Raw genomic sequence first — 18,725 nt, forward strand, 5'->3', positions numbered from 1 at the left:
ACTCCTGAATAGGAAGTTAATTATTAAGACACAGCTTGATTCCCTATGGAATTGCTAGAGAAACTGTGTTTCTTACAGTTCAGCAAGTATTTTCTCTTTCACTCAGTTAGGAAAGGCTATTTTGGCCTAATTCAAAATGGACATTTTTTCTTTAACCAGTTGAAGGACCACAAAGCATCTGGAAGAAGGTTGGGTTGATAGACAGATAGTTTGGATTGGGGTTTGTGTTGATGTGTTTCCCTTTATTTGGAGAAGAAATTTAGGGATGTTTATATCAAAGTTCCAGCAAAACTTGTTTTGGGTTGTTTTAAAATTGTTTTGTTTTCTTATGATTGACTTTGCTTTGCTTTCTGAATTGCAAAGAATTGTATGGCAAGAGCACATTTAAATGTAACAACCAAACAAATAAAATTGAAATATATTATTCTTGGTCATGATAGAAGCATAGAGCATAAAATAACAGAATTGGAAGGGACCTTGCAGGTCATATAGTCCAATCTTAGGAGAGTGGGTTATCGTTCTATTCTGCAGCTATTTTTTAAAAAAATCTCACTGTGCTAATCAGCCATAATCTTCCTTAGGGTATCTCTTTGAAATATTAAGAAAACTTGAACATGCATAATTAAGTGACACAGGCAAATTTGAGAAAGTACTGCTACTTACACAAACTTTCTGATATGAACATTTTTATAAAGGATAAATAATTTATTTCCATGAATATATTCCTCCTTATTCAATTCATGTCATATCATAATACATAATTGAGGTAGAAGGGCAATCTACTATCCCTGCACTTGAAGTGGAGATGGACAAAATATCTCTAGCAATCATGTGTTTTCCACTTGCTAGAACAAAGCATAACTAAGCTTTGCAAAGTATCAAAATGTTGGCTTCATTGAAAGTGTCAGGTAGTACTCTAACTAACATTAACCAACTATATAAATAACCAAGTCCATAATGCGCTTTAACTCCCCTTTAACATAAATATAAACAAATTAAAAGTAAACATAAACAAGTTAATATCCTAATTATTAAACAATACAATATCCAAATTGTTAAACAAGTTAATATCCTAATTATTAAATTGTTAAACAAGTTAATATCCTAATTATTAAACAATACAATATCCAAATTTTTAAACAATACTAATACTAAAAATAATAATAAAACTAATAAAAATTTTACTATAATAAACTATTAATAATAATAATACTCTAAAATTTACTCATAAACTAGATGGAACTTTTTAGTCCCATATTTATTCTGAATATAATCTATCCATCTTCTCCAGACCGAAATGTATCTTTCTTGTGAGTGATCCTTCAGATAAGAAGAAATCTTAGCCATTTCTGCTAAATTTGACACCTTAAGCGTCCATTCTTCTATAGTCGGCAAACAATCCTTCTTCCAATATTGCCCTACCAATAACCTTGCAGCTGTTATCAAATTCAACATCAAGTTAGTTTCTTTAGTATCACAATCTACAATAACACCCAATAAAAATAATTGTGGAGTAAACTTTATCTTTCTCCTGAAAATCTTTTGAATGTTCTACCAAATCTTAATCCAGAAAACTTTTATATTTCTACAAGTCCACCAGATATGAAAATAATAGCATCCAAGCCACCACATCTCCAACATTTGGGCTGTAAATTAGGATACATACAAGACAACTTTTTAGGATCCAGATGCTATCTATAAAACATTTTGTAAAAATTTTCTCTTAAATTTTGGGCCTGGGTAAATTTTGCATTTCTAACCCAAATTACCTCCCATATATCCAATGGAATCAGTTCTTGAATATTTTGAGCCACTTTACCATACAATCTTTAACTAACTCCATTTCCGAATCCAATTCTATTAAAACAGTATAAATTCTCTTTATATGCACTTAATTTTGATCCTTAATCTGTTTTACCAAATTCTCATCCATTAAAGTAATACTAACCTTTTGATCTAACTTCCACCTAGCCAACAATTGATTATACTGAAACCAAGACTGTACAATATTTTCTTGCTTTACTCAGCTGTACTCAGCTGTACTCAGCTCTGGGAAGTGGGGGAGGGAGAGGGGGGGTTTAGGATGGGTGGGCTTTGGGGTGTATATTGTAACTTTTATAAAACTTTTCAATAAAAAAAAGTGTCAGGTAGTTTTCTGACAGACAAAGGTAGAATATTTCACTGATGAAAGAAAAATCGCCAAACATGCAATAGAATTACTTGATTCATAAGAAAATAGGAAATAACAATATAAATTGAATTTTTTTTTCTTATCCACTACCTCATTATGGATTCTGGTTTGATGCCCATGAATGCTAGGATCATCGTGATAATTTTTACCACAAAGGAAACAGGAAAGAGTGTTGATGCAAAGGCTTTCTTTCAGAGGACATAATTTTCAGAAGAAGCAGAGGAGGAGGAAAAACAAGAATTCAAGTGGGGTCCTGGTTATTAGGTAAAATGTTAAAAGAGTGTGTGTTTCATAAATATATCCACAACTAAAGCAGCAATCAAACAGGAACAAAAAAGAAAGCTAAACTGTTCACTAAAAATTTCTCATGAAAATAAGAATCTTATCACCTTGGCAATACAGAAATCCTGCTTGGAGTTCTCTTTCGGTAGTTTCTGCTAGAACATTCATGACAGTCATTTTTATTTGTCATCTATTGGATTTTTGAGAATTCCCAAATTTGATAGTGGTTATTATACTAAGGCACTGCATCTTTCAATTGAAGATTGCACTGTGCAGTTGTCCTTAGCTGTTGATTCCTGAAGGGCCTTTCCTAACCTACCAAGCCATTATATCCTCTTGGTATACTGAAGAACTGCAGTTTATTTTATTTATTTATTTATTTATGAGACTTATATACCGCTTTAAGTGCAAGCACTCTCTAAGCAGTGTACACCAGTAGGCAATGTATATATATATTTATATTGCCCCCAACAATCTGGGTCCTCATTTTACCTACCTCGGAAGGATGGAAGGCTGAGTAACCTCGAGCCGGTGAGATTTGAACCGCTGACCTGCTGAACACAGTCAGCTAAAGTGGCCTGCAGTACTGCACTCTAACTGCTGCGCCACCTTGGCTCTTACTTTAAACTGGTAGAAAAGTAAAGCAGAAGTGTGGAAATCTTAAAGCGGATGAGTTTCAGTACAGTTTAGGGTCTGTGGGGACACTTTACTTACACTTTACACTATATTTCATTGGCCAAACATTCAATAGTTTTTTCATGCAGAAGGAAAAAGGCATTTGAGTAATCTGGTTAAATAAGCTGTAATTCTGTTTCACATGTTGCTTGTCATTGCTTCCTTCCAGTAATTCTCTTTCCTTTTGAACTTTGCAGTATACTTACCATTTCTGGTGTTTCTAATACAGTAGATGGTGAGTTTAATATCCCAATGCCAGACTGCTTCTTTTGTCTTTTTTTCTTTGTTAGACAGTGTTAGAACTACAAAATATGTTTGAGACTGATACTTTGTTTTTTACTACTATATCTTAGCTTATTGCATATTAATTGGAGGTTTCCAGAACCATACATGAGATAGGACAGAAATGGAGGAAACCTTTTGACCATGTTAATAGCTAAGAATACTACAATAGGGATCAGGAAATGCATTACAATTTACAGATATTACAGCACTTATCAGTCTTTTTTCTCTAATCTTGGTCCATTCCTAGATCATTTTAGAGAGCTGGTCCACAGCTAAGGTTTAATAACATAGACATAGAAATCAAAGTTTCAATGAAGGGATAGGGATAGAGTTGGCAAAATGTATACAGACAAGTAGCTAAAAATACTATTTTTTAAAATCTTCTATTATGAATACAGAAATAGAATTCTACCCTTACAAAAATTGATCAACAATATAACAAATAATTTTTATCATTCTTTTCTTCTAATTAGTTGTTCTCTGTTATTCAGCTCTGGTCGTAACACAATAACATAGCATTTAGGGAAAAAAATGCAACTTAGAAGCCCAGCACCAGAGGCTAAGATGGAAAAGATCTTCACTGCCACCATGTATTTCCCTTTGGAGCTCAAGTATGCTGGGACAAAAGACAACCAAACACTGCAAAAGATCAACATGCTGAAGGTGATGAACTTAGCTTCGTTGAAACTGTCTGGTAACTTCCTAGTAAGAAAAGCTGTTGTGAAGCTGATGAGAGCTAGGAAACCCATATAGCCAAGGACACAATAAAACATGATCACAGAACCTTCATTACATTGTAGTACAATTTCTTCAGGCACTGAGACCATATCAATATCTGGGAAAGGGGGAGCCATTGACAGCCACAAAATACAGATGTTTGCTTGGATCAGGGAGCAGGAAAAAACAATGGAATTGGTTAATTTCTTTCCCACCCACTTCCTCATTCTGGAACCTGGTTTGGTAGCCATAAATGCTAGAATCACCGTGATGGTTTTTGCCAAGATAGAAGAAACAGCCACTGAGAAGACCATTCCAAAAGTTGTTTGTTGCAAAAAACAGGTCACTTTTCCAGGCTGGCCAATGAATAGGAGTGCAGAAAGGAAGCAGAGCAGGAGAGAGATGAGGAGGATGTAGGTCAGATCCCGGTTGTTGGCTATGACGATGGGAGTATTGTGGTTCTTCACAAATATGCCTAGCACAAGAACTGTGACTAGGGAAAAAGAATGTGCAAGACAGGCTAAACTCAGCCCTAAAGGTTCTTTGTACGTTAAGAAACTGACAATTTTGGGAATACAGAAGTCTTTTCTTGTGTTGGAGTAATAGTCATCTTTGCATCTAACACATTCATTTTTGTCTAAAAAAGAAAAAAAAAGATTTTACATTTATCTTGCTAGCATGTCATTAATATGAACAGTGTCCTATCACAATAAACCAACTTTTTAAACAAAAAAGTTGGTTTATAGAAAGTCTGTGAGCTCACTGATTATTGATAAATTTTGAATTACATAATTATCTTTTTATCTTTTGAATTTTATTTAAAATTAAGAATTTGTCTACATGAAGAGTAGAAGCATAGGCATACTATAATGACAGCATCGGAAGAGTGAAACAGTGTTCAAACTCAGTGAAAGAAAAATCATCAAGGGAATTAACACCTAGGTAATTCCAGATATTAGATACATAGCTGGACTGGTGGACTAGATTAAAATTGAACTAGAAGTCCAGAAAAGTAATGATACTGACAGAAGAGAATATTTGTAGCCCACAGTTGAACTGTGGGGTTCTTGGTGCTTTCTGAACTGTTAGAGTTGATAGTTCCTTATTTGGGGTATTGTTTCCTGCTTAATTGTTGGTGTAGTTATTAATGTTGGTGTTAATCTCTTCTGGGTGTTGGTTGATGGCATGGAGATGGTGTGGTTTTTTAGCTTTTTGATTATTCCTTTTGAAATGGTACATAGATATTGTTTGTGTTTATGTGCCTGTTGATGGCTGATTTGTCTGAGTGCCAGGTTTCCAGGAATTCTCTATCATTTTTGGACTTAGTTTGCTCTGGGATGTTCATGGTTTCCCAGTTAAAACTATGGTGAAGTCTGTCCATGTGTTATGCAATTAAGGAGTTTTCATTATGTCTTTTTATTTCTAATTGGTGTTCATGGATATGCTAGTCTTCTACCTGTCTGTCATACATAGGGTTGTATTACAATCCTTACACTGTATGTTGTAGGTATCTCCTGTTTTCTTTTCTTAGGCTATGGGTCTTTTGGTTTACTTAAGATGTTTTGGAGGGCTTTAGTTTGTTTGTGTACTATTATGGTGCCATGTGATTGTAATAGTCTATTGGTTGTTTCTGAAATGTTTTCGTGTATGGCAGTGTTACCCTTTTCACAGACTGTATTGGTTGTGCTGTAGTGGGTTAAATGTCAGGCAGTCAGGCAAAGTTGCAGGGGTCTGCATTTTGTTGGAAAATGTAGAGATGATCTATTTCTTTTTCCTGATGTTCCTGGTTGCTGCAGTGTGTTCATGCTCATTTAATAATGCTCTCACACAGCTTTTTTGTGGTAGTTTGGGTTGCTACTTTAATAGTGGAGCATTTGATCAGTGAAGGTGGTTTTATGATAGACATGTGTTTCTAATTTGCTGGCACTGCCTCTGCTGCTGCTGATATCCAGGAAGGGGAGTGCATTGCTGCTTTATTCTTCCCTTTGAATATGTTGTTGATAGTTTCATGTGTCCAAATATACTAAATACACTAAGATGTAAACACTCAGAATCATGGATTTCATCAACCTTTGTCTTACCACCTACTTTTAGTTTGATGGACATATATACCAACAAATTGGAGAAACACCCATGAGATCACCTCTCAGGACTCATAGCAGAGATCATAATGCAATGAGTAGAAATTCCCATGCAAATAACCCAAAATATGGATCTCGTATGTAGATAATAGCTCTATCATGATAAAAAAGGAACAACTTGAAAGTATCAACACCTTCAAAGGGATATTTATAAGAAATACTATTTGCCTGCAAGCAAGAACTGGTGGGAACGACAACATAAACAAAGTATTAGAAAATAAAGTCTGGGATTTTAGAATTCAAACAGACAAACACTTGGCATAAAACACCCCATACTTAACTGTCAAGAACAGGGATCTTCAAACTTGGCCCTTTTATGACTTGTGGACTTCAACTCCCAGAATTCCTCAACCAGCATGCCTGGCTGAGGAATTCTGGAAGTCCACAAGTTATAAAAGGGCCAGGTTTGAAGACCCTGGTCAAGAAGAAAGACAAAAAATAATGATCTAAATAATGTTATTTATTTATTTATGAGACTTATATACCGCTTTTAAGTGCAAGCACTCTCTAAGCGGTGTACACCAGTAAGCAATGTATGTATGTATATATATATATATATATATATATATATATATATATATATATATATGTTTTTGGTTGTTCGGGTTTTCTCCCACGTAAAATTGGAAGTGCCTTGGCGACGTTTCGACGAAGTCCCATTCGTCATCTTCAGGCTGGTGTTTTCAGCTTCGTGCTTTGAGCAGCAATGTGTGGTCTTAGCTGTTTATTCCTTTTAACTGCCAGTGGGGGTATGAACTGATTGGGTGGGAGCTTGGCTGTGTTCTGATTGGGTGGAGGTGTGTTCTGAATGGTTAGGGGCTTGGCTGTGCTCTGATTGGCTGGGGGAGTGTTCTGTTTGGTTGTGCTCAGGTTAGTCTGAGTTGCAGAGGGGTTTAAGATTTTGGGCTGCCTTGCTATTTTCTGGCTTCGCGTTCGTGGTCGTGTCTCCTCTTCATGGAGGGTGTCAGTTTGCTTCATGTATGGATTGGAGGGGTTTAAAGTGGCTAATGATGCAGCTGTGGTCTGGCTTCTGGTTTGTGGTCGTGCCTTGTCATCGGTGTGGCTTTGGGTTTGTTTTTTGCATGGATGTGTGGTGGTGACATCCTGTGTGGTTTTTGTGAGTGTGGGTCTGGTATCATTTTTTGCGTTAGGGAGTCGTTTGTCAATAAGGGTGGGTTTCCAAATGGCTGGTAGGCGGGAGGTATCATCTCGCTTGTTCATGCTGTGTGGGCGTTTTTCTATCTCGATGGCTTCTCTGATTATTCTGTTATTAAAATGTTCACTTTTGGCAATGGTTCTGGTATTTTTAAAGTCAATTTCATGTCCTGTGGCTTTAAGGTGTTGGACCAGGGAAGATGTTGGTTCCTCTTTTTTGACTGAGTTCTTATGTTCTTCAATGCGTGCACTTATTCTTCTGTTGGTTTGTCCGATGTATGTGGTGGGACAAGTGGTGCATGGGATTTCGTATACTCCTTGATTTTCTAATTCAATTTTATCTTTGGGGTTTCTAAGGATGGTGGATATTTTTCTGTTTGTGCAGAATGCTGTTTTGATGTTGTGTTTATGGAGGATCAAAACGCTTAGCTGACGAACAACACCTAAAACCCGAATTACACACTCTCACCAATGTACTAACATCCAATGGATTCCATAGAAATAAGATTACAAACCTAATCCAAAAAGAAACCCCCACTAAAATCCAAGACAAAGAACAAGAAAACGGCAAAGCCCTCCTCCCATACATAAAAGGCACCACAGACAGAATCAGTAAGATCCTCCATAAACACAACATCAAAACAGCATTCTGCACAAACAGAAAAATATCCACCATCCTTAGAAACCCCAAAGATAAAATTGAATTAGAAAATCAAGGAGTATACGAAATCCCATGCACCACTTGTCCCACCACATACATCGGACAAACCAACAGAAGAATAAGTGCACGCATTGAAGAACATAAGAACTCAGTCAAAAAAGAGGAACCAACATCTTCCCTGGTCCAACACCCTAAAGCCACAGGACATGAAATTGACTTTAAAAATACCAGAACCATTGCCAAAAGTGAACATTTTAATAACAGAATAATCAGAGAAGCCATCGAGATAGAAAAACGCCCACACAGCATGAACAAGCGAGATGATACCTCCCGCCTACCAGCCATTTGGAAACCCGCTCTTATTGACAAACGATTCCCTAACGCAAAAAATGATACCAGACCCACACTCACAAAAACCACACAGGATGTCACCACCACACATCCACGCAAAAAACAAACCCAAAGCCACACCGATGACAAGGCACGACCACAAACCAGAAGCCAGACCACAGCTGCATCATTAGCCACTTTAAACCCCTCCAATCCATACATGAAGCAAACTGACACCCTCCATGAAGAGGAGGCACGACCACGAACGCGAAGCCAGAAAATAGCAAGGCAGCCCAAAATCTTAAACCCCTCTGCAACTCAGACTAACCTGAGCACAACCAAACAGAACACTCCCCCAGCCAATCAGAGCACAGCCAAGCCCCTAACCATTCAGAACACACCTCCACCCAATCAGAACACAGCCAAGCTCCCACCCAATCAGTTCATACCCCCACTGGCAGTTAAAAGGAATAAACAGCTAAGACCACACATTGCTGCTCAAAGCACGAAGCTGAAGGATGGAAGGCTGAGTCAACCTTGAGCCGGTGAGATTTGAACCGCTGACCTGTTGAACACAGTCAGCTAAAGTGGCCTGCAGTACTGCACCCTAACTGCTGCGCCACCTCGGAGAGAGGTGCATATATGCAAGTATATTTCATAAATTCCTCAGTGACAGATGTTAATTTTAAAAAGATTGATTCTTGAAAGTAGGAAATAGTTACTCATAATTCATGAGCAAACTATGTCTGAACTTCCATTGAGCGGAATCTATTACTCCATTGATTTGAGAAATGACTTATTAACATATCACAGCTTCCTACTATCTGGAGTAACTCAAAACATAGTGTACAGGTAATCCTAGACTTACAAACATTTTTTGATGACCATTCAAAACAGCATTGAAAAAAACTATTTTTCATGCTTACTACTATTGCAGCAACCCTGTGGTCACATGATCAAAATTCAAATGCTTGGCAATTGGCATGCATTTATAATGGTTGCAATGTCCTGAGGTCATGTGATCCCTTTTGTGACATTCTGATAAGCAAAGTCAATGGAGAAGCCAGATTCACTTATCAACCTTGTTACTAACATAACTGCAGTGATTCATTTAACAACTGTCACAAGAAAGGTTGTAAAATTGGACAAAACTCATTTAACAACTATCTTGCTTAACAATGGAAATTTTGGGCTTATAAGTTGAGGATTTTTAATTTGTGTTCATAAATTGAAGACTATATGTACTTCATTTTTATGCAAATTTATTTCAGATAACCCAGATCAAATATATTTTTTTTTACCTTTCTCAGTTGAAATGCTCCCGTCTGGGCATGGGATGCAATCATAGCAGCAAAATGGCTGTCCTTCCTTGACTTTCTTGCTGGAACCTGAATAACAACTCTCAGTACAGATAGAAATAGGCTGCACCTAGGAATGAAAGAAGATAACAATAGTCTGAAGAAGGCATACAATTTTTTGTAAACATTTAAGTACACATTAATCTCTTTCTGTTCCATAACACTTTTGCTTGTGTTCATCCATCAATGTATTTTGAAGAAAGCCCTGCCGCCCCACATTAATTCCTTTAAATATAGTAAACTAGCTCTCTGACAAAATTATTGTCTTGCAACAAGAGTTAACTTCCATTTCTCAAACGGCAACTGAGTAAGGCAGTTGCAAGATTGAGTCACATCAATTTGTTTTTGCTACAGTTGTTAATCATTAAAGTTATGACTGGGATGGGCAGATATGGCGGGAGCCGAGGGGCAGGCCATATTTGGGGAATGAGGACTCGCTATATTAGAGCGATTCCTTGTTCCGGCCCCTCAAAAGGCTCATCCTGTAGTACTGGTGACAGGGGAGTACAGGGCCCTAGTTGTAGGCTGCTGTTGCTTAATGCCAGGTCCATTGTCAACAAAGCCCCCCTTGTCCGTGATTTAATATTGGACAGCAGGGAGGACCTGGCATGTGCCCGGACGGGTTTGTGGTGCTTCATCAGCCTCGACATCAGGGCAGGGGTGGGGGAGTGGCAGTCATCGCTCAGAAGTCCTTGAGTCCTCGTGGGATTCCTGCCCCGGAGGTTGTTGGGTGTGAATCCCTCCTATTGAAGTTGGGTTCACGGGTTCAGTTGGGCTTGCTGCTGACGTACCTACCTCCCAGTTGCGTTGCAACAGCCCTGCCTGCATTGCTGGATTCAGTAGCCGGGTTGGCAGTGGAGTTCCCCAGACTTATGGTACTGGGGGAATTTAACCTACCATCACTCGGCGATCGCTCAGAGGCGGCGCAAGAGTTCATGGCTTCCATGGCAACCATGGACCTGACCCAGGTAATCCAGGATCTGATTCATAGGGGTGGTCACAACTCAACCTTGTGTTTCTCTCGGGGCAATGGAGACATGATCTGGAATTAAGGGGAATAGAGATCTCGCCCTTGTCATGGACAGATCATTTCCTATTGAGGCTGGACTTCAGAGCATCGCTCCCCCATCGCAGGGAGAGGGAGGTGACTAGGTAGTTCCACCCCAGGCGCCTAATGGACCCAGATCGGTTCCAGGAGGAGCTTGGGGAAATACCTGACTCCCTTGCCCACAACTCGTCCGGGATTAAATTGCGCCTTTGCGACATCTCTGTGGTGGTGGTCCCCGAAAGGCACCTTGGTTTACTGAGGAGCTCCGGGAGATGAAGCGCCACAAGAGACGTCTAGAGTGACGTTGGAGGGCCAGTAACTCTGAATCTGACCGATCACTCTTAAGAGCCTATCTTAGGACTTATTTAGTGGTGATAAGGGCAGCAAAGCGTGTTCACTTTTCCGCACTTATTGCGTCCGCAGAATCTCGCCCGGCCGCCTTGTTTAGGGTGACCCGCTCCCTTCTTAAAGTGGAGGAGGCGGAGGAACCCTTGTAGGGGAGAGCTGAGGAGTTTGTTCAGTTTCTTTCGGACAAAATCGCTCAGATTCAGAGAGACTTGGACTCCGACTGGGCAGTGCCAGCTGAGTTGCCGGGGGCTGGTCTTAGTCATGTTATCTGGAGCGAGTTTGAGCCTGTGACCCCTGATGAAGTGGACAAGGCCATGAGGGCAATGAATGCCACCCCCTGTTTATTGGACCCGTGCCCCTCCTGGCTGGTTTCTGCCAGTAGGGAGGTGACACGAGGCTGGCTCCAGGCAATAATCAATGCCTCCTTGATGGAGGGGTCTTTCCTGCAACCTTTAAAGGAAGCAGTGGTGAGGCCCCTCCTCAAGAAGCCTTCCTTGGACCCAGCTCTTTTGAAGAACTTTCGTCCTGTCTCCAACCTCCCCTTTGTGGGGAAGGTTGTAGAGAAGGTGGTGGCGTCCCAACTCTTGCGATCCTTGGATGGAACTAATTATCTGGACCCTTTTCAATCTGGTTTCAGGCCCGGCTTCAGCACTGAGACTGCTTTGGTCGCACTGACTGATGACCTCTGGCGAGCCCAGGATAGGGGTCATTCCTCTATCCTGGTGCTTCTTGACCTCTCAGCGGCTTTCGATACCATCGACCATGGTATCCTTCTGCGTCGTCTCGGAGAGGTGGGGGTGGGCAGCACCGTATTGCGGTGGTTCTCCTCCTACCTCTCTGACAGGTCGCAGTCGATGTTGGCGGGCAGACAGAGATCGACCCCTAGGCGCCTCGATCATGGGGTGCCTCGGGGCTCGGTCCTGTCCCCCCTCCTTTTTAACATCTACATGAAACCACTGGGTGAGATCATTCGGCGACACGGGGTGAGGTATCATGAGTATGCGGATGATACCCAATTGTATATCTCCACCCCATGTCCTTTCAGTGAAGCAGTCGACGTGATGTGCCGTTGCCTGGAAGATGTGAGGGTCTGGATGGGGGTGAACAGGCTTAGACTCAACCCTGACAAGACCAAGTGGCTCTGGGTCTTGCCTCCCAAAGGTCAACTGGATGGTCCATCATTAGTCCTGGGGGAGGCAAATTTACCTCCCTCAGTGCAGGCACGCAACTTGGGTGTCCTCCTGGACTCACAGCTAAATTTGGAACAACATCTATTGGCTGTGGCCAGGGGGACCTTTGCCCAGGTTCGCCTGGTGCACCAGTTGCGGCCTTATTTGGACCGAGAGGCTTTACTCACAGTCACTCATGCCCTTCTCACCTCAAGACTGGATTACTGTAATGCGCTCTACATGGGGCTACCCTTGAAGAACGTTCGGAGGCTGCAGTTGGTTCAGAATGCAGCCGCGAGAGCGATTGTGGGCGCGCCAAGGTACGCCCATGTGTCACCTATCCTCCGCAAGCTGCACTGGCTTCCTGTGGGTCTCTGGACGCAATTCAAGGTGTTGGTTATCACCTTTAAAGCCCTTCATGGCATAGGGCCAGGTTACTTGCAGGACCGCATACTGCCGCACAGTTCCCAGAGACCGGTGAGGTCCCATAGATTGGGCCTCCTTCAGGTCCCGTCGGCCAGACAATGTCGGCTGGTGGGCCCTCGGGGAAAGGCCTTTTCTGTGGTGGCTCCGACCTGGTGGAATCAACTTCCCCCCGAGGTTCGAACAACTCCCACCCTGCCGGCCTTTAAGAAAGCCGTTAAAACTCTCCTGTTCTGGCAGGCCTGGGGCTGATGTCCCCGGGGGGGCCGGGATATGATCGGACTCACGGTATGATTGTATTATTTTATTGTTTTATTGTTAGATGATTGTTTTAATTTTGTACGCCGGCCTGAGTCCTTTGGAATTGGGCGACATATAAATACAATTAAATAAATAAATAAATAAATAAAGTAAATGAAGTGGTTATTACATTAATCTAGCTTCCCCATTTGACTTTGCTGCTTGGAAGCTGGTGATCATGTAACTGCAAGATCCTGTAATCATCATAAGTAACATATCACATCCTATAATCATCATGAATACAATATCGGATCCTGTAACCATTATAAATACCATATTAGATCCTGTAGCCATCAGACACACTGGAAAAGCAAATAAAGAAAGAAATCAAATAAACAAACAAACAAATACCAAGTGCCAAGTGCCCAAATTTTGCTCATGTGATCATGGGGATGCAGCAATGGTTGTTAGTGTGATGACCGATTGGTACTGTATCTTTGAACAGTTACTAAACAAAGTTGACGACTACCTGCACCTGCCAGTATAGATAAAATCACAGATTTCAAATTTAAAAAAGCAAAGGTTCCAATATTAAGAAAGCTTAAACCAACATTTATAAGTGTCAAATAACCCAATTGCGTTTCACACCAATTTTCAGCAATAGGTATAATAATATACTTTTGTTTCAAACATAATTAGTAGAGCTAGCCATCTAAGCAGATATGAGTAATATCTCATCATATGAATTGACATAAAACTTATTAATATCAATATTTCATGTACATCAAGCATCGTCTAGAAAATGAACATCAGAATAAAAGTCAGAATTAATTCAGAACCACGTGGAATAACTGGACCTTACCTGGTTGAACAAAATGTGCCATGTAATGAGGTCATCATTGATACTTAAACCTTGATCTGGAGGAGTTAGGTGATCCATCTTCCCAACTTTTACACGAAGAAATGATTTGTTTGGGAAAGCAATCCAGTTGATAATATCAAAGCCAGCTCTTATTATGCCATTTTGGTCAAAGGAGATTTGGTCCCCAGCACTATTGTTAAAAGAGACTCTTCTTAGAAAGTAATGAAGCTAAACAAATAATCAAACAAACAAATAAATAAACCAAATAAATAAAACTGGAAGAGTTTTTGAAAGGTTAAACTACTCATTCCCATGATGATAGTTTTCATAGCAGAAAAAAAAGATATACAATTGCATTCTTTGTTGATATCTTTTACATTTATTGTCACTGAATCACACACACATAGAACATAGAACAATAGAGTTGGAAGGGACTTTGCAGATCTTCTAGTTGAGCAGGAGACCCTATACCAGGGGTGTCAAACAGCTGGCCCCTGGGCCAGATGTGTTATGTTGAAACTGCACCCACCTCATTGCTGGTAATGGAAAAAAAAGTCATGATATGTCACATGATGTTGCGAGTTTGACACCCCTACCCTATACCATTTCAGATAAATGATTTTCCAGTCTTTTTTTTTTTGAAAGCCTCCAATGATGGAGCACCTACAACTTCTGAAGGCAAGTTGTTCCATTGTTAATTGCTCTCACCATTAGGAAATTTATCCTTAGTGCTATGTTGCTTCTCTCCTTGGTTAGTTTCCACTGATTGTTTCTCATCTTGCCTTTTGGTGCTTTGGAAAATAGTTTGATCCTGTCATCTTTGTAGGAGCCCCTCAAATATTGGAACACTGCTATTATGTCTCTCTCACACAGAGAGACACACACAGACAAACATACAGAGACAGGCAGACAGATACAGAAACAGGCATAGACAGACAAACACAGTTCAATGAGACATTCAGTAGAGTGAGTTTTCTAATGTTAATCTCACAAATATAACTTTAACATCCTAAACTTCATAGAGAGGTACTCAATAGAATTCAAAATAAAACATTCAAATAGTAACAATGGAAAGGAACTATTGTGACAAAACTATGAGCTGTTATTTCATATTCAGGAGATGGGAAAGCAGATGAAATGCAGATGCAGGCTTACCAATATACTTAGATGGATGGTGATCTGGCAAATGAGGATATTGATAATCTGTAATACCTGTATTACCTGTATGATATCTTGTCTATGGTTTTTTTCTCCTCTTCTGACCCCCATTGCTCTGTGTTTATATCTAGATGTGGATATGGCATGGAAAGCATGAGCTATTGCATAAATACCATTGTAGATACTGTAGCTATGGCCGGTCATGTCTATTTCAAAAATAGGGGCAGGAAGGCTTTTCAGATTCTCTGTCCCAGTACAAATGCCTCCAGACACATCACTCACAACTTCATCTGAGAACACACAGTTAAAAGCATCTTGCCAAAACTGACTGATAAACCCATTTTCCTTTCTACTGAAGATGGGATTTTGTTTTGCAACAAATGACCGAAACTCTGGTAGATAAGCAGAGGGCATTGAGAAGGAGAGAGCACCATGGATTATTTCCGTACTCCAGGAGCGTTGAAATGCTGAGGAAGTCAGCGCTATCTGGGCTGTCATTATCCACACAATACCTTTTGGTCTAGTTCTTGTCTTTTCTATACTTGGTATATATTGCAACCATCTCAAAAATATCATGGTGAAGGATTCCCCATAGATCACAAATGCATTGGCTTTACTACCCATGACTTGATCATATATTTTTACTCCTTTCTGAAGCATGTGATAAAGTCCATCTATATCACTAAATTTACCAATTTTTTCAATGAAAGCATAACAAATTCCTCTTTTGGAAAAAACTGGAATCACAGTTTGTACAAATTTTTCGCTTTGGTCATCGTCCATGATAAGGATCCCAATCCACGTCCACCTAAAATGTAGGAGCAGTGAGACAATTCCTGCATACTGAAGTGGATCTGGGGGAACCATCTGGTAAAAAGTGAGCTCTGGAGATTTTTCGTTCATCAAAGGAGCCGAACCATAAATAAGCTAGAGAAAAATGGGGAAAAATAAAAACAGCATGTATAGAACCCTTACAATGTAGATAAAATATATTAAGAATCCAATAATACTTACATAAAGTATTAGTTGAAATCCCATTTCAGTTCCCGCTGTATTTAATGTTTGCATTGTTTTGTCATAAATGTTAGGATGGTGCCTTAAATTTAGAACTCATTGAAACATCCTTTCAAACTGATCCTAATGATGTTAAATTGTGTTAGACAATTCTGAAATGTTTGACTGAGATTCAAAATGATTTAGAGAGATTCAGTATATTTTTGAGCCCCTCATCCATGAAAAAACATGAGTACTTCTTCCTTATTGCAGTAGAATTTGGAGATATACACTGATAGGCAAGGAAAGATTCATTCTGCTTCCATTTTTTATCAGATTTGCAACAATATTTTGGTTGTTACCTCATTTTAAGTCTTAATTGCTTTGTCTGACTTGTAGGATATTCTTTTCAGCCTTCCTCTTCTGAATATTTATAGATCTGTTCCTGTTGATTCCCAATTTCCTGCATCTTTGTTCCCAAGAAAGTCATTATTTCCTTTCTGTCACTTCCAGTTTCTGCTTGCCTTGCCCTCCACAAATGTAAAGTGTAGTGTGGAATCAATATGTCATGTAAGCATGTAATTTAGACTACTTATTGATATAATATTATATGCCCAAAGAAAATGATCAGATTTTTTTAATAATATTGTAGAAATGGAATGTAAGAGTTCATTTTCAGAAGGATCAAACCTTAACAATGAAACTGTGTAAATGAGATATTAGAGGGTGACAGGTGTTTTTATCTTTAATAAGAGCAAACTTTTAAAACCTTTTTTTAGTTTGAGGAGAGCACTTTCTGCCAGTCATTGGTCCTTTCTTTTATAATCACTACCTTGAAAGGGATATTTAAATTATTTAATAATATTTTGTTTTGTAGCAATTGAAACTACCTAACTAAAAGTTTACAGGATTTATGTATGTTAAATTTCATATATGTTGTTAAAAAAATATCCTACCTGTGGAATTTTATAGATATCCAACATGGTGGAGACATGAAGAGAGATTTCAGCATCTAATCCCCCAACAACAGATACTAAATTATTATGGATATTGCAGCTGTAATTGGGAATCAGTCTCTCCACTGATGAAAGAAACAGCATTGTAGCCTGGTAAGTCCTTTGAGCATTGTCATAGCTATCATAAATATGGAAACCCAAGGTGAGATTGGGTAAGATTTGAAGGTTTTCATTTATCTCCTTTATAGCAAATGCCATAGCCAGGATGTGTTGGTAATTCTTAGCAACGGGGCTACAATGAGAGAATATGAATAGAGGTAAATAATACCAGACTTCATTCTCTGCACCTCTTGAAGAAACAATACACAAATTAACTTTTGAATTAATACAAATTGACAGCAATATATAACCTTTTCCCAGATATCACATTCAGGTATACACACACACACACACACACACACACACACACATATATACACACACATATATATATACACATACACACACACACATACACACACACACACACACACACACACACACACATATGGACATCATCCATGAAACTTTATTAGGCAACATATAAAAGGATGGGGATAAAAGCATTCATATATGTAAATGTTTTTACAATTATTTGTACTGATTATATAAATGAACTGAATTACATTTAAAATAAGGAACTGAAGGAATCCAAAAAGTACTTAAAACTCAGAATAAATGGTTTTCAAAGGTACAGCTATTTAAGCTCCTGCAAATAGCTAGGATTACACATCTTAACGCTTGTACAAAAGTTTCTGGATTACTTGTGTTTCTGTAAGAAAGAATATTGCTTTTCCAGAGGATTTTTTAAATTATCAATAAATATTTTCCAGACAGAAAACCATATTAAAAACTATATTAAAACTGGAAGCGCAATTTTTTTTTAAAAAATGTAAGAAGGTAGCATCATGTGAGACCAGGCAGAAGAAAGCAATGAAGACAATGGAAATATTACAGGAAGAAATAGGTTTAAATTAGATTTCTACTATCTAAGCATCCTCTTATTTAATTCCTACCCATCTTCAAAAAACTGGGAATCAAAGTCACAAATAAGGAGGACCTTAAGAGTTGAGAATGTTGCTTTAAATGTGTGAATACTTTCCAAACTATATTTCTCAGTATCTCCTTAGTGTTAGCCGATAATTAGGGCCAGATATTAAACTATTTCAGTGACTGAAATCTCTGAAAGACAATTAAATGGACAATTCCTTACATAAAATCTCCAGGCATTGCTGATGGGGGAGGTTTGGTTAAACTGATTTGTTTGAAGACAATTGCAGCCTGTGAAACAATGCCACCAACCATAAGGTCTCCCAGATGATGGTATTTGTGATATGGAGTGTGTGGATTATACATGCTGCACCTATCACTCTTGCACACCATGGAAGGAAGTAGTACTAGTAGGAACACTAATAAAAATGCCATCCTCAGTGCAAAGGCAAAGGATATGATTCTCTTTTCTTCTAGGTCCCAGCCATTACTGTATCTGTGGTTAATACTGCCTGACTTGAATGGTGCCTCAATCTCCTGATAGTCTGAACCTTGGACTGCCTAGCGTTAGCGTTATGGATCCTTACCTATCCATAATCTTGTCTCTTCTCTCTAGCTCTAAATGGCATCAGTGTTTATGCATATATACCTCAAGAGAAAAAGAAGCTACAATCTTACTTGTGAGTGTTGTTAGTGAGCAGTGA

The 18,725-nt window shown here is 39.1% G+C and overlaps 1 protein-coding gene across 1 annotated transcript; it reads right to left on the minus strand.

Moving 5' to 3' along the window:
- Window positions 1-3,885: 3,885 nt before the first annotated feature.
- On the minus strand, window positions 3,886-18,387 carry LOC120309058 (vomeronasal type-2 receptor 26-like). Its single transcript, XM_039345853.1, has 6 exons — window positions 18,245-18,387; window positions 16,993-17,284; window positions 15,041-15,970; window positions 13,886-14,113; window positions 9,739-9,865; window positions 3,886-4,787 (listed from the first exon to the last, which is right to left on the minus strand). Exons 1-6 carry the CDS (start codon window positions 18,385-18,387, stop codon window positions 3,886-3,888), a joined length of 2,622 nt encoding a protein of 873 aa, XP_039201787.1.
- Window positions 18,388-18,725: the final 338 nt, after the last annotated feature.

This window comes from Crotalus tigris, unplaced genomic scaffold (assembly GCF_016545835.1).
Source record: "Crotalus tigris isolate CLP2741 ecotype Arizona unplaced genomic scaffold, ASM1654583v1 scf7180000017977.1317863, whole genome shotgun sequence".
NCBI lineage: Eukaryota > Metazoa > Chordata > Lepidosauria > Squamata > Viperidae > Crotalus > Crotalus tigris.